The following is a 12797-nucleotide window of genomic DNA, read 5'->3' as shown; positions in this document are numbered from 1 at the left end:
TGTCTCCAACAGTGGCCAATCCAGGCCATAAGAACCTGGCAAGTTCCCAAAAACTGTCTATCCCATGTTACTGTTGCTAGTAATGGCAGTGGCTATTTTCTAAGTTAACTTAATTAGTAGCAGGTAATAGACTTCTCCTCCAAGAACTTATCCAAACTTTTTTTGAACCCAACTACACTAACTGCACTAACCACACTAACCACATCCCCTGGCAACAAATTCCAGAGTTTAATTGTGAATTGAGTGAAAAATAACTTTCTCTGATTAGTTTTAAATGTGCCACATGCTAACTTCATGGAGTGCCCCCTAGTCCTTCTATTATCCGAAAGAGTAAATAACCGATTCACATTTACCCGTTCTAGACCTCTCATGATTTTAAACACCTCTATCATATCCCCCCTCAGCCGTCTCTTCTCCAAGCTGAAAAGTCCTAACCTCTTTAGTCTTTCCTCATAGAGGAGTTGTTCCATCCCTTTATCATTTTGGTCGCCCTTCTCTGTACCTTCTCCATCACAACTATATCTTTTGTGAGATGCGGTGACCAGAATTGTACACAGTATTCAAGGTGCAGTCTCACCATGGAGCGATCCAGAGGCATTATGACACTTTCCCTTTTATTCACAATTCCCTTTCTAATAATTCCCAACATTCTGTTTGCTTTTTTGATTACCACAGCACACTGAACCAACAATTTCAATGTGTTATCCACTATGACACCTAGATCTCTTTCTTGGGTGGTAGTTCCTAATATGGAACCTAACATTATGTAACTATAGCATAGGTTATTTTTCCCTATATGCATCACCTTGCCTTTATCCACATTAAATTTCATCTGCCATTTGGATGCCCAATTTTCCAGCCTCACAAGGTCTTCCTGCAATTTATCACAACAGCTTGTGATTTAACTACTCTGAATAATTTTTTGTCATCTGCCATCTTTCTGCAGATGATCCTGAGTGTCTCATATCTGGCAGACATGTAGATTGTCGTATCCTAAAACCCCATGAATGGTCCCTGGAACAGGGGGATAGCAAACCAGATATTCTGCAAGTGGAGTACACCCGCGGTAGATATTTTTGTATTTCCTCAGAACTGAAAGCTTCCACACTTCTGTTCAAGGAAAAGGGTACAAGACAAGCCAGTGTCAGATACCTTTGCCCTCAGTTGGAGCAAGAGTCTGCTATGTATGTATCCTGTGTTGTAAGTAGTTGCAAAGATTCTGTTGAAGCTAAAAGCCCGTAGAAACATGATTCTCAAAGCCCCCTTTTTGCCACAACAGATTTGGTTCCCACTCCTGAGGGAGATGTTCATCAGTGAACCAATTAGGTTAGGGAATTTGCCAAATCTCATTACTTTAGGATCAAGGCAGATTGTGCAATCCCAACATCAGGTCCCTGGCTCTCACTGCTTGGATGTTGAGAAGGTGACTCTGTAGCCTCTAGATCTGTCTAATGTTCTTTTAGCTTCAAACATGTCTCTTGTATTCTTTTGGCTTCAAGAAAGAATTCCACTAGGAAGTCCTATGGACTTAAATGGAGGAGGTTTGCCTTGTCATGTGAGCAAAAGGCTCTGGATCCTTTCTCCTTCTCCACACACACTCTGCTTGATTATCTTCTACATTTGTCTGAATCGGGTCTTAAGACCAACTCAGTAAGGGCTCACCTCAGTGCAACTGGCATCTATCATCAACATATAAAATGTAGACCAATCTTTGTATAACCTTTGGTTGACCAATTTGACAGGCATGATTCATTTGAAATCTCCCACCAGGCCTGCCACTGGGATCCCAGCATATTTCTGACCCAGCTAATGAAAACTCTTTATGAGCCATTGCACTCATGTGACCTGGTGGCCGTCACTTTGGTACAGGGTCAGTGAGCTCCAGGCTCTAGTAATTTATCCACATTAACTAAGTTTTATCATGATAGGGTTGTTCTGCACACCCATCCTAAGTTTCCACCTATGGTGGTGTCTGAGTTCCTATTTAACCAAACAATCATCCTTCCAACATTCTTTCCTAGGCCATATGTCCACTAAGCTGAATAAGTACTCCACGGTTTGGACTGAAAGAGAGCCTTTTACCTGGAATAGACTGAAGCCAATAGAAAGTCCACCCAGCTTTTTGTTTGTTCTGACACTTACAAACTGGGGATTGCCGTTGCCAAACAGACTTTATCCAGTTGTCTAGAAATTGCATCTCCTGTTATGCCCAGGTGGGCCTGAATCTGGTGAGTCATGTCAAGGCTCACTCTGTCCAAGCCATGTGTTAGTTTCGGCTCCTTTAGAAAGGAGGAGTTAGCAATCTGTTGTACTGTGGCTCCTGCAGAAGGAGGAGTTAGCATTCTGTTGTGCGATCTGCTAGCAGGTTAGCAATCTGATGGGATTTGCTATGCGGTTGGGAGGAGCTAGCAGATGCGAATAGCAGTCTGATAGAATCCCCTCCCCAAGGGGAGGAGTAGCAATCTGTTGTGTACTGCCTCCTATGGGTCAGCTAAGGAATGGCAGTATGTTATGATGTAGACTGCAGAGTTGGCAATCTGTACAAGTGAAGTATTGGAGATGGTGCTCAGCTGGACAGAAAATAGATAGGTGAATCCTTGGGCCGATGGCAGATGACAGCACCCCCAGGAGGGAGTCCCGAGAGGGACCACTGGCTAGGCTGGAGTATGGAGTCAGATCTTTTATTAGAAAGGTAGTATAACCACCAGAGATGGCAGTAGTGAGCTGGTATGCCCAGCAGGGCTGAAGTCCCTCAGATACTGGAACTGTGATTCCAAGGTTGCTGAGCTGCAAAGAGACTGTAGATAGTGAATAGACAGGGTATGCAGATATACATAGCCAGTAGTAGGTGATAACTCACATAAGGTCTTGAGATGGCTCAGTAGCTGGAAAGGATTAGGCCCTCGAGGAGCGAGTACCTGGTTCCAGGGAAAGCTCTGAGAGAGCGGTGGTAACTCACAATAATCTGTATCTGGAATAGCTTCTAGTCAATAGAGAATATTCAGGGTGTTCAGGAACATAGGCCCTCGAAGAGCGAGTGCTGGTTCCTACATACCCTCTGAACTAGTAACTTACAATGTCTGTCATGCAATAGCTTCTGCACAAGGAGAATCCTCAGAGTATTCAGGAACATAGGCCCTCGAGGAGCGAGTACCGGTTCCTATCGGTAGTCTGAAATAATAACTCACAATGTCCGTCTTTTGCGATTGCTTCCAGGCAATAGAGAGTCTTCAGATAGGCCCTCGAGGAGCGAGTACTGGTTCCTTTCTGTAATCTGAAATAAGAACTCTCAATGTCTGTCTCTTGCGATCGCTTCCAGGCAATGGAGAGTCTTCAGAAAGTTTGGGAACACGGGCCCTCGAGGAGCGAGTACCGGTTCCTTTCTGTAATCTGAAATAGAGAAAGAGAATGAGGCCCCCAAGGAGCGGGTACACCTGGTAGGTCCGCAGAGGCAATGTTGCAAGAGTGAAGCGGGTCCAATGGAAATCCCGCAAGCAATTCTTTGGGTGCAAAGTAGTCCTGGACAAATGAAGCTAGTCCAATCAGAGTCCTTGCTAACTTGATCTGTTAGCAAAAATAAAGACCTTTTATGTTGGAAGCGGATGACGTCAATACAGGGGATGCCCCTGAGGTTCGCGCCCTTGCTGGAATATACTTCGGATTGCGCGCACGACCTAAGTCATCAGGAACATGGCGGATCCGCAGCGTCAAGCTGGCCCGGGGATGCTAGGGAGAAGCGGCATGGAGACGCCGCGGCATCAAGCCGTCCATCAGGCACGGAGGGAGTCGCCACACAGGTAGAGAGGGTGGAGCGAGGGCGAAAGCAGGCACGAATGCAACACCATGGCAGTGTGTCAGTGGCTCACCTAAGATCGGTTTCTATGGAGGAGATCTGCAGAGCTGCAACACAGAGATTATCTCCGCCTACTCACATCGCACTACTGTTTGGACAGGGACTGCTGATGCAACAGGAGGTTCAGCCAGTCTGTCCTGTGGAATCTCTGAGCTTTAGAACCCAAATCTACTCCCTCCTAGAGCCTGATGTTTTTGTTTCAGGCTTCCCTTCCTAAGGGAATCAGTAGGAGATAAGACTATTGCCTTCTCTTGACTTGAGATTAATCTTTGTGGGAGATATTAAGGGTTTGGGGGATGGGGTGGCTTTTGTTTTGTTGATTGGAGTGGGAGGGAGATTGGAGGCTTCCTTTTATGTGCATCAGGGTGTCATAGAGAGATTGTGGGTGGGTATGGTGGTGGTTGGCAGACTGAGGTAGACGATATCATCAGGATATGGGAAATGTATTTTTTAGCAGATTAAGATGGGAGAAAGAATCAGGAGATGGTCTTTTCTAAACATGTACACTAGGCAAAACCCAAAGACATAGATAGCATCCTTTAGTAGTAAACTACGAGCATGCCAGATCAATGTGCCAATGCTGTAGCCTAATAGATGTTAAATTTAAGTGATTTTTTAGCATTTTTCTTTTTCATTTTTTCTCAGGGGTCCTTAGTACATAGCATCTAATGGCTAATGAAGTTATTCATTAGCATGCTATGTGCCCTTTTAGCATATGAGGGCATGTTGACATTTAACATGCTGTTAGTTAAACATGCTTTTTTGTCTCATCAGAAGCTGATGTACTAAAGATGTGTTTAAAATTAATGTATGTGCTAAACCACATTAATGTGTTATATACAAAGGCCCATGGTGGGCTTAAAAGCATATTGTTTAACTAATTTGCTAGTGCATTAAAGAATATTATAAATATGTTGTTTTACTTTTCTCCTTGGGCTTCCCCTAACATTTTTTTATCCCAGGACAAGCAGGATGCTAGTCCTCACATATGGGTGACGTCACTGACGGAGCCCTATTGCGGGAAAACTTTCTGTCAAAGTTTCTAGAAACTTTTGACTGGCCCTGTGAGGCCACTGAGCATGCCCAGCATGCCATGATATTCTCTGCCACAGGGGTCTCTCTCTAGTCTTCGTTTTTCCGCACTGCTGTAAGCATCGCGGATCAGGAGCCTTGTGAGTTTTCCTCACATTATATCTGACTGGAAAGTCATCGATTTCTCAAGAAATTTTCTCACATAGGAGATCTCTCTCAGTTTTCCACCGGCCGGTGAGTAAACTTAGTCTCATTTTTACTTTTAGTAAAAACTTTTTCTCATTCCCGTTTTTCCCATTTTCATCGACGGCTGTCTACAGAAAATGGCTTCCGGTTTAAAAAAAATGTCCAGTTTGCAATAGAACAATGTCTATAACAGATCCACACCTCGAGTGTGTTGTCTGTTTAGGAGACAAACACGATGTTTCATCCTGCCCTCAATGTGCAGAGATGACTCCTAAAGAAGAAATCTTCGTCAGGAGAAGATGGAACATCTCTTCCACCTTCAGCTCCTTCCTTCTCCTTCAACATCAATGAAGTCGTCTCTAGTGGGTGTTACAAAGCGAGTTTTATTGAAAAAACGTCGCCTAGAAGGATCGGGCAATCATCCGACGGCATCGATAAGGTCAGTCATCGAGCATCGAACAAAACATTGACAACGGCATCAACATGCATCGACTCCAGTGACGTCCCTCTCCCCGGGGGAACCGACTGCTAAACGGCAGAAATCTCAGGAAACTCCGCTACCTTCAGCGCCGGGGCCTATACCAGCATCGATCGAACCTCCACAGGGCTCTGCGGACGTCGTATTGAAGCCTATACCGCCACCGCGTACAGTCGCTCTGACTTCACAGACTGTATCGCAGGAATTGTCCGATTTTATCAGACAAGCGGTGCTCCAGGCCCTAAAAGAACAAACACCTATTCCGGCAACTTCGCCGATGCCGGTGCCGTCACCGATCCCGGTGCATTCACTGATGCCGGTAATTCCACCGAAGCAGACGACCCCGTCGATGCCGGTACCCTTACCGATACCGATGATTCCATCGCTGCCATCACCTTCTACGGTTCCAGTTAAGGTGATTCCAGCAAGACCACCAAAGATACCGACGCCATCGTCGATTCCACCACAGTCACCATCGATGCCATTTACTTCCGGGGACCTGGGACGTCCAGAAATGGCACTCTACCAACTTCTGATGAAGAGATTCGATGAGGTGGTCGGTGCTCTCCCTTCCAAACCTGTGATACCACACTTGGAGGATTCACCCTTGGAAGATCCACAACTAGGTCCCTCAGGAATTCCTAGACCGCCTAGAACTTCCACAATCTCTCCAGAACAGGATCCAAATGATACCTGGAGTGACACCCACTCAGATACTTCTTCAGAAGGATTCATGTCAGATCCTTCCCCACCTGATCCAAGGAAGAAATCTCCACCAGAAGATTTCTCTTTCACAACTTTTATCCAGGAAATGGCTGACACCATTCCATTCACCTTACAAACAGAGCAGGTTATAAAGCAACAGACATTGGAGGTTCTTCAATTCGTAGACCCTCCAAAACAAGTGGTAGCCATACCAATCCATGAGGTTCTTTTGCAATTACAACAGCGGATTTGGGAACATCCATGTTCAGTGCCAGCTGTTAACAAAAGAATGGACACTACATATTTGGTGCAGTCTGCTCCTGGCTACCAAAAATCACAGCTTCCCCACCAGTCAGTTGTGGTAGAATCTGCCCAAAAGAAGTCCAAGAGGATTCAACCACATTCCTCAAATCCCCCAGGGAAAGATCATAGATTTCTGGATTCCCTGGGACGCAAAGTCTATCAAGGGGCCATGTTAAATTCCAGGATATCTTCATATCAACTGTACATGATCCAGTACCAAAGGGATTTGTGGAAACAAATGCAGGACTTTATTCCATCACTTCCATCACAACATCAGGAAGCAGCCCAAGTGATCATTCATAAAGGGCTAGAAGCAGGCAAACACGAGGTCCGTGCGGTCTATGATGGTTTTGAGATGGCTTCCAGAGTGGCTGCATCGGGTATCAGTGCCAGACGTTGGGCATGGCTTAAAGCCTCGGACCTCAGGCCTGAAGTCCAAGATAAGCTCGTAGATCTCCCATGTCTTGGTGACAATCTGTTCGGATCTAAGGTACAGGATGCAGTTGCTCAGTTAAAAGAGCATACAGAGACCCTAAAACAATTATCATTGATCCCGTAAGATCCACCTTCACAGCCACCTCGTAGGCCTCAAAGGAAGGATTCTAGAAGATCTTTCTATAGACAGAGGCGATATTACCCCCCTACATCTAGAAGCAGGTCTTCTAGACCACAACAAAGGCCTCAGCCCAGACAAGCTAGACCATCCAGGCCTCAACCTCCACCACAGACTGGTCCGGCTGCTGGCTTTTGAGGCCATTTCCAGGGAACACAGCCATCTCTCCACGCCTCATCCAGAGCTTCCGGTAGGAGGTCGAGTATCCTCCTTTTACAACCATTGGGTTCAAATAACAACCAACCAATGGGTTCTGGAAATAATATTTCGAGGTTACCAACTCAATTTCCTCTCAATTCCAACAGATTCTCCTCCGAGACCTCTCTCTCTCAGTGAAAATCACATACTACAATTGCAAGTAGAATTATCCACCCTTCTGAAAGCCAGGGCTGTAGAGCCAGTGCTCTGGACTCAGCAGGGCAGAGGATTCTATTCCCGTTATTTCCTCATTTCAAAGAAAACCAGAGGCCTATGCCCCATCCTAGACCTCAGAAATCTCAACAAGTTTCTGAAAAAAGAAAAGTTCAGGATGGTATCTCTAGGCATCATGCTTCCCCTTCTTCAAACAGGAGATTGGCTTTGTTCTCTGGATCTTCAAGGCGCTTACGCTCACATACCAATATTCCCTCCTCATCGCAAGTATTTGCGCTTCATGGTGGGTCATCAACATTTCCAGTATAGAGTACTACCATTCAGACTTGCCTCTGCTCCCAGAGTATTCACAAAATGTCTAGCAGTAATAGTAGCACACTTGCACAAGGAAAGTGTCCATGTCTTTCCCTATTTAGACGACTGGCTCATCAGAAGTCAATCTCAACAAGGAGCTCTAACTTCTCTCAGTCGAACAATTACTCTACTACACTCCATGGGCTTTCTCATCAATTATCAAAAGTCTCATCTCATTCCGTCTCATCTGCTTCAATTAATCGGAGCAGAATTGAACACCATCATCTCAAAGGCTTTTCTACCCGGAGATTGGGCAGAAACACTTTCCCTACTGGCAAACTCGATTCACTCAAAGAAACAAGCAACAGCTCATCAGTTTCTAACCTTACTAGGCCATATGGCCTCCACAGTTCATGTCACTCCTATGGCAAGGCTCGCCATGAGAGTAACCCAATGGACTTTAAGATCACAATGGATCCAAGCCATTCAACCACTGTCCTCTCCAATTCAAGGAACCCACCAACTACGTTCATCTCTACTTTGGTGGGCGAACAAGGACAATTTCGCAAGGGCCTTCCCTTCCAACAAGTCCCACAGTTAACTTTAACTACAGATGCATCCACCTTGGGTTGGGGAGCTCACATAAACAATCTCCAAACCCAAGGTACTTGGACAAAACTCGAAGCAACATTTCAAATCAAGTTCCTGGAACTTCGAGCTATGCATTATGCGCTGCATGCGTTCAAAGATTGCCTTTTACACAAGACTGTTATAATCCAAACGGACAACACAGTAGCCATGTGGTACATCAACAAACAGGGAGGTACGGGCTTGTATCTCCTTTGTCAAGAAGCTGCACAGATTTGGAACTGGGCCCTAACACACTGGGCCACTTATCTGGCAGGCATTCACAACGTAGTGGCAGATCAACTCAGTCGTCAGTTCCAACCACACGAGTGGTCCCTGGATCCCTTAGTAGCGACCAGGATGTTTCAACGTTGGGGGCAACCAACAATAGACCTCTTTGCGTCACAACTGAATCACAAAGTGGACAGATTCTGTTCTCTACACAAACAGAAAAACCAGCTAGCCAAGGACGCCTTTGCTCGCCCTTGGTCCTCAGGCCTTCTATATGCGTATCCTTCGATACCACTCATAACCAAAACTCTGGTTAAGCTGCAACAGGACAAGGGGTCCATGATACTCATAGCTCCGTATTGGCCTTGACAAGTATGGTTTCCCACACTTCTAGACCTCTTGATCAGAGAACCCATTCGCCAGGGTGCAGCTCCCACTCTCCTAACTCAGGATCAGTGTCGGTTGCGCCATCCAAACCTTCAATCCCTATCCCTGACAGCATGGATGTTGAAAGCTTGATTCTATAACCACTCAAACTTTCAACCAGTGTATCTCAAGTGCTTACAGCTTCACGTAAACCTTCAACATGAAAGAACTATTCTTCAAAATGGAAAAGGTTTACTTTGTGGTGCAGCCAAAAGAGTATTGACCCTTTCTCCTGCCCCACAACTTCTCTGTTAGACTACTTATACCATCTTTCAGACTCTGGTCTCCAGACTTCATCTGTAAGAGTACATTTAAGTGCAATCTCAGCTTACCATAACAAGATGGGAGATGCACCAATATCCATACAACCGCTTGTCAGCAGGTTTATGAGAGATTTAACTCAACTTAAACCACCAATTCGGCCACCAGTCACAGAATGGGACCTGAATCTGGTCTTAACAAGACTCATGCGTTCTCCTTTCGAACCCATGAATTCCTGTGATGTAAAATTTCTCACATGGAAGACTATCTTCCTCATAGCCATTACATCAGCTAGAAGGGTTAGTGAGCTGCAAGCACTTGTCACGTACTCACCCTATACAAAATTCCTACATGACAGAGTGATTCTCCGTACACATCCAAAATTCCTTCCCAAAGTAGTTACGGAATTCCACTTGAACCAGTCCATAGTTTTACCCACATTCTTTCCAAGGCCCCATTCTCACGAAGGAGAACGGGCTTTGCATACCTTGGACTGTAAGCGTGCACTGGCATTCTACTTAGACCGCACTGCAGTCCACAGGACATCCACTCAGCACTTTGTATCTTATGATCCAAACCAACCAGGAAAAGCAGTGGGTAAACAAACTCTATCCAACTGGTTAGCAGATTGCATACAGTTTTGCTATGAAAAAGCAGGCCTTCCTCTCCAAGGGCGAGTAAAAGCACATTCAGTAAGGGCAATGTCAACCTCAGTAGCACACTATTGTTCAGTGCCAATCCTTGACATATGTAAAGCAGCAACATGGAGTTCTCTTCACACCTTTGCTGCTCATTATTGTTTAGACAAAGAAGGACGACAAGATTCAGCCTATGGACAATCTGTCTTAAAGAACTTGTTTCCAGTATAATCCCAACTCCTTCTACATCCAACATGCTGTGATCTTCGGCTGTCTCATTTTCAACAACAATACTTCACTGTTGCTTCACTACAAAATGACTCAGCCTCTAGCTTGCTAATCACCCATATGTGAAGACTAGCATCCTGCTTATCCTGGGATAAAGCAAAATTGCTTACCTTGTAATAGGTGTTATCCCAGGACAGCAGGATGTAGTCCTCACGAAACCCACCCGCCACCCCGCGGAGTTGGTTATGTTACCTTTTATTATTTTATTTTTGGCTAAAGCTTATTGCTACATACGAGACTAGAGAGAGACCCCTGTGGCAGAGAATATCATGGCATGCTGGCCATGCTCAGTGGCCTCACAGGGCCAGTCAAAAGTTTCTAGAAACTTTGACAGAAAGTTTTCCCGCAATAGGGCTCCGTCAGTGACGTCACCCATATGTGAGGACTACATTCTGCTGTCCTGGGATAACACCTATTACAAGGTAAGCAATTTTGCTTTACCTCCTACCCCACTGCGCCACTCTCAGTGGAGCCCTTATCCAGCGGCCACAAACCATGCCTTGTTTCAGAATCATGTACTTATCTATTTTGAATCTGACCCAATAGTGGTCACTATTATGCAATGACTACGCTCCCTTCAGAATTCCCTGGGTTTGTGATCACAAACTCTGTAGTATCTCCAACCTCTGCTTGAGCCAAAAAGCAACAACCATGTCTCCTACAAAAGCAGAGAAAAAACTGTCCTGCCTGTCTTGTTCTTTATCTGAGCAAGTTTGTTGTTTTCTGCTATTGATTAGTTCAAAGTTCATTATGTGACTGGGTTTATTTTATTTTTTTAAATGATTATGTATGTAGCAATTTCCCCATGCATTTTGGTTCTGTTTATAAAATGTAATTTAACAGCTCTTCCTTTTAAGCAACATCTCAGAATAGCCAAGCCTAAGAGTCTCAGGCTCAGTTTAACATTTCAGAATATAAAAAAATTCTAACAAATCTCATCATACTGCATACATTACAGGACGGCATATGGATCATAGAGCTATGCTGTGTATAACAGAGCATCATTTTAGTTAATGAATTAGCACAAAAATCAAATGTGTATGTCCTATACATTGTTACAGCTTATATTTGATGAAACTCTGTACATCCTCCTGAGGTTAAAATGACTTCACAAAAGAAACTTCTTGCATGTTTTCCTGATGCACCAGGAATGCTTTTTTCCCTCTAGTGCCTGACTTAACCCCTTCCTAGCCCTTGTTAGATGAAGGCGAGGTATCTGGATTATATGAGTGCATTTCCTGGTAAGGACTGGGGAGGAGACTATAACCAGCCAAGAGCGTAGGATCTAGAACTTTCTTCTGAAACAGAGATGGAATAATCTGTTATCTAAAATTTAGCCCTGCAGAATATCTTGGAGGTACATAATAGAACTATATTTCAGCACAGCCTGCTTCTGCTCGGCTATTTTGGGATGCTGCTTTATATGGTGACATGTTACATCATCTCTGCTTACACCTCAGCTTGTATTTTGACTTTTTTTTCTATATTTATATTTCAGATTATGGCTGCGATTTGGATGATGATGATGATGGCTACTAGTATTTTTCTTTTCTAACAAAGGACTTTGTAATATAACTCATTTTCTGATACATGATCTTGTAAATATGTGAATAGTGAAAGCTGTTCTGTGATCAGCAAACTTATGTGAAAAATCCTGACTTCTGTAAGGAGAGTTTTGTTTTCTGTTAATGTTGGTCATTTTATATTGACCTCTATAACCCAGAAATAAGGGTTAGCTTTGTAGTACTTGATTTTTTTTTTTAATCATGTTTTTGTAACAGAATTACAAGTAATATTTCCTGGGAAGAGTACATAAAAGAAGCTCTGTCTGTGTGTGTGACAGCTTTCTGTCTTGTTTCTGGTGCTGTGCAGGCATGTTGGGGAAAAGAGAAAATATAAATAGATTATAAAATAAGCAGATGTCTCCCCTACATCATCAGAATGCACCAGGAATATTCATGCAGTTATAAGCTAATACATGTTATATTTATACTCCGTAATGTGTGTGGCTGTACACTTTTGTAATCAGAGAACTTCCCCATCCTTTTTTGTTTAATAAAGCAATTTCTTCACAGGAAACTGTATAGCAGTACTGTACTTTTTACATGAATCCTAGAGTTGTAGGTTTCCTTATACAGCAAAAGCCCCATTATTCAGCAGGCATGAGGAATAGTTCATGCCTGTTAGGGTAATTGGATATGCCCTTATCTGTGAGCAGCCTGCAGGGACCAGGAGGGGGGAGGGGTGATGCAGGAGTGCGAGGAGCAGAGAAAAGCTACTTTGCTCCCTAATGTTGATTTAAACCTTCTTGGCAGCATAAAAGAAGGCCGAGTTGCTGGATGCTGGTTGGTTGCATGCCAGATAATGGGGCTTTTAATATATATGTGTGTGCGTGTGTATGTATAGATAGGTAGCTATAGATATATGGATATGTGTGTATAGAGAGGGGAGGCACATGGTAACAGGATTGTGCTCTCGATATAGTTAATG

At 44.1% G+C, this 12797-nt stretch overlaps 1 protein-coding gene across 2 annotated transcripts in view; it reads left to right on the top strand.

Moving 5' to 3' along the window:
- The window catches only part of BRF1 (BRF1 RNA polymerase III transcription initiation factor subunit), a 572778-nt gene extending 560392 nt beyond the window's left edge, over nt 1–12386 (top strand). For both annotated transcript variants that reach the window (XM_029598099.1, XM_029598098.1), the window contains exon 18: nt 11806–12386. In XM_029598099.1, coding sequence (XP_029453959.1) covers nt 11806–11846 — 41 coding nt within the window. In that variant the 3' untranslated portion in view covers nt 11847–12386. The remainder of the gene's footprint in view (nt 1–11805) is intronic.
- Nucleotides 12387–12797: the final 411 nt, after the last annotated feature.

This window comes from Rhinatrema bivittatum, chromosome 4, assembly GCF_901001135.1.
Source record: "Rhinatrema bivittatum chromosome 4, aRhiBiv1.1, whole genome shotgun sequence".
Classification (NCBI taxonomy): Eukaryota; Metazoa; Chordata; class Amphibia; order Gymnophiona; family Rhinatrematidae; genus Rhinatrema; species Rhinatrema bivittatum.
Note: the sequence above shows the minus strand (reverse complement) of the source record. Positions and strands in the feature narration are given on the sequence as shown.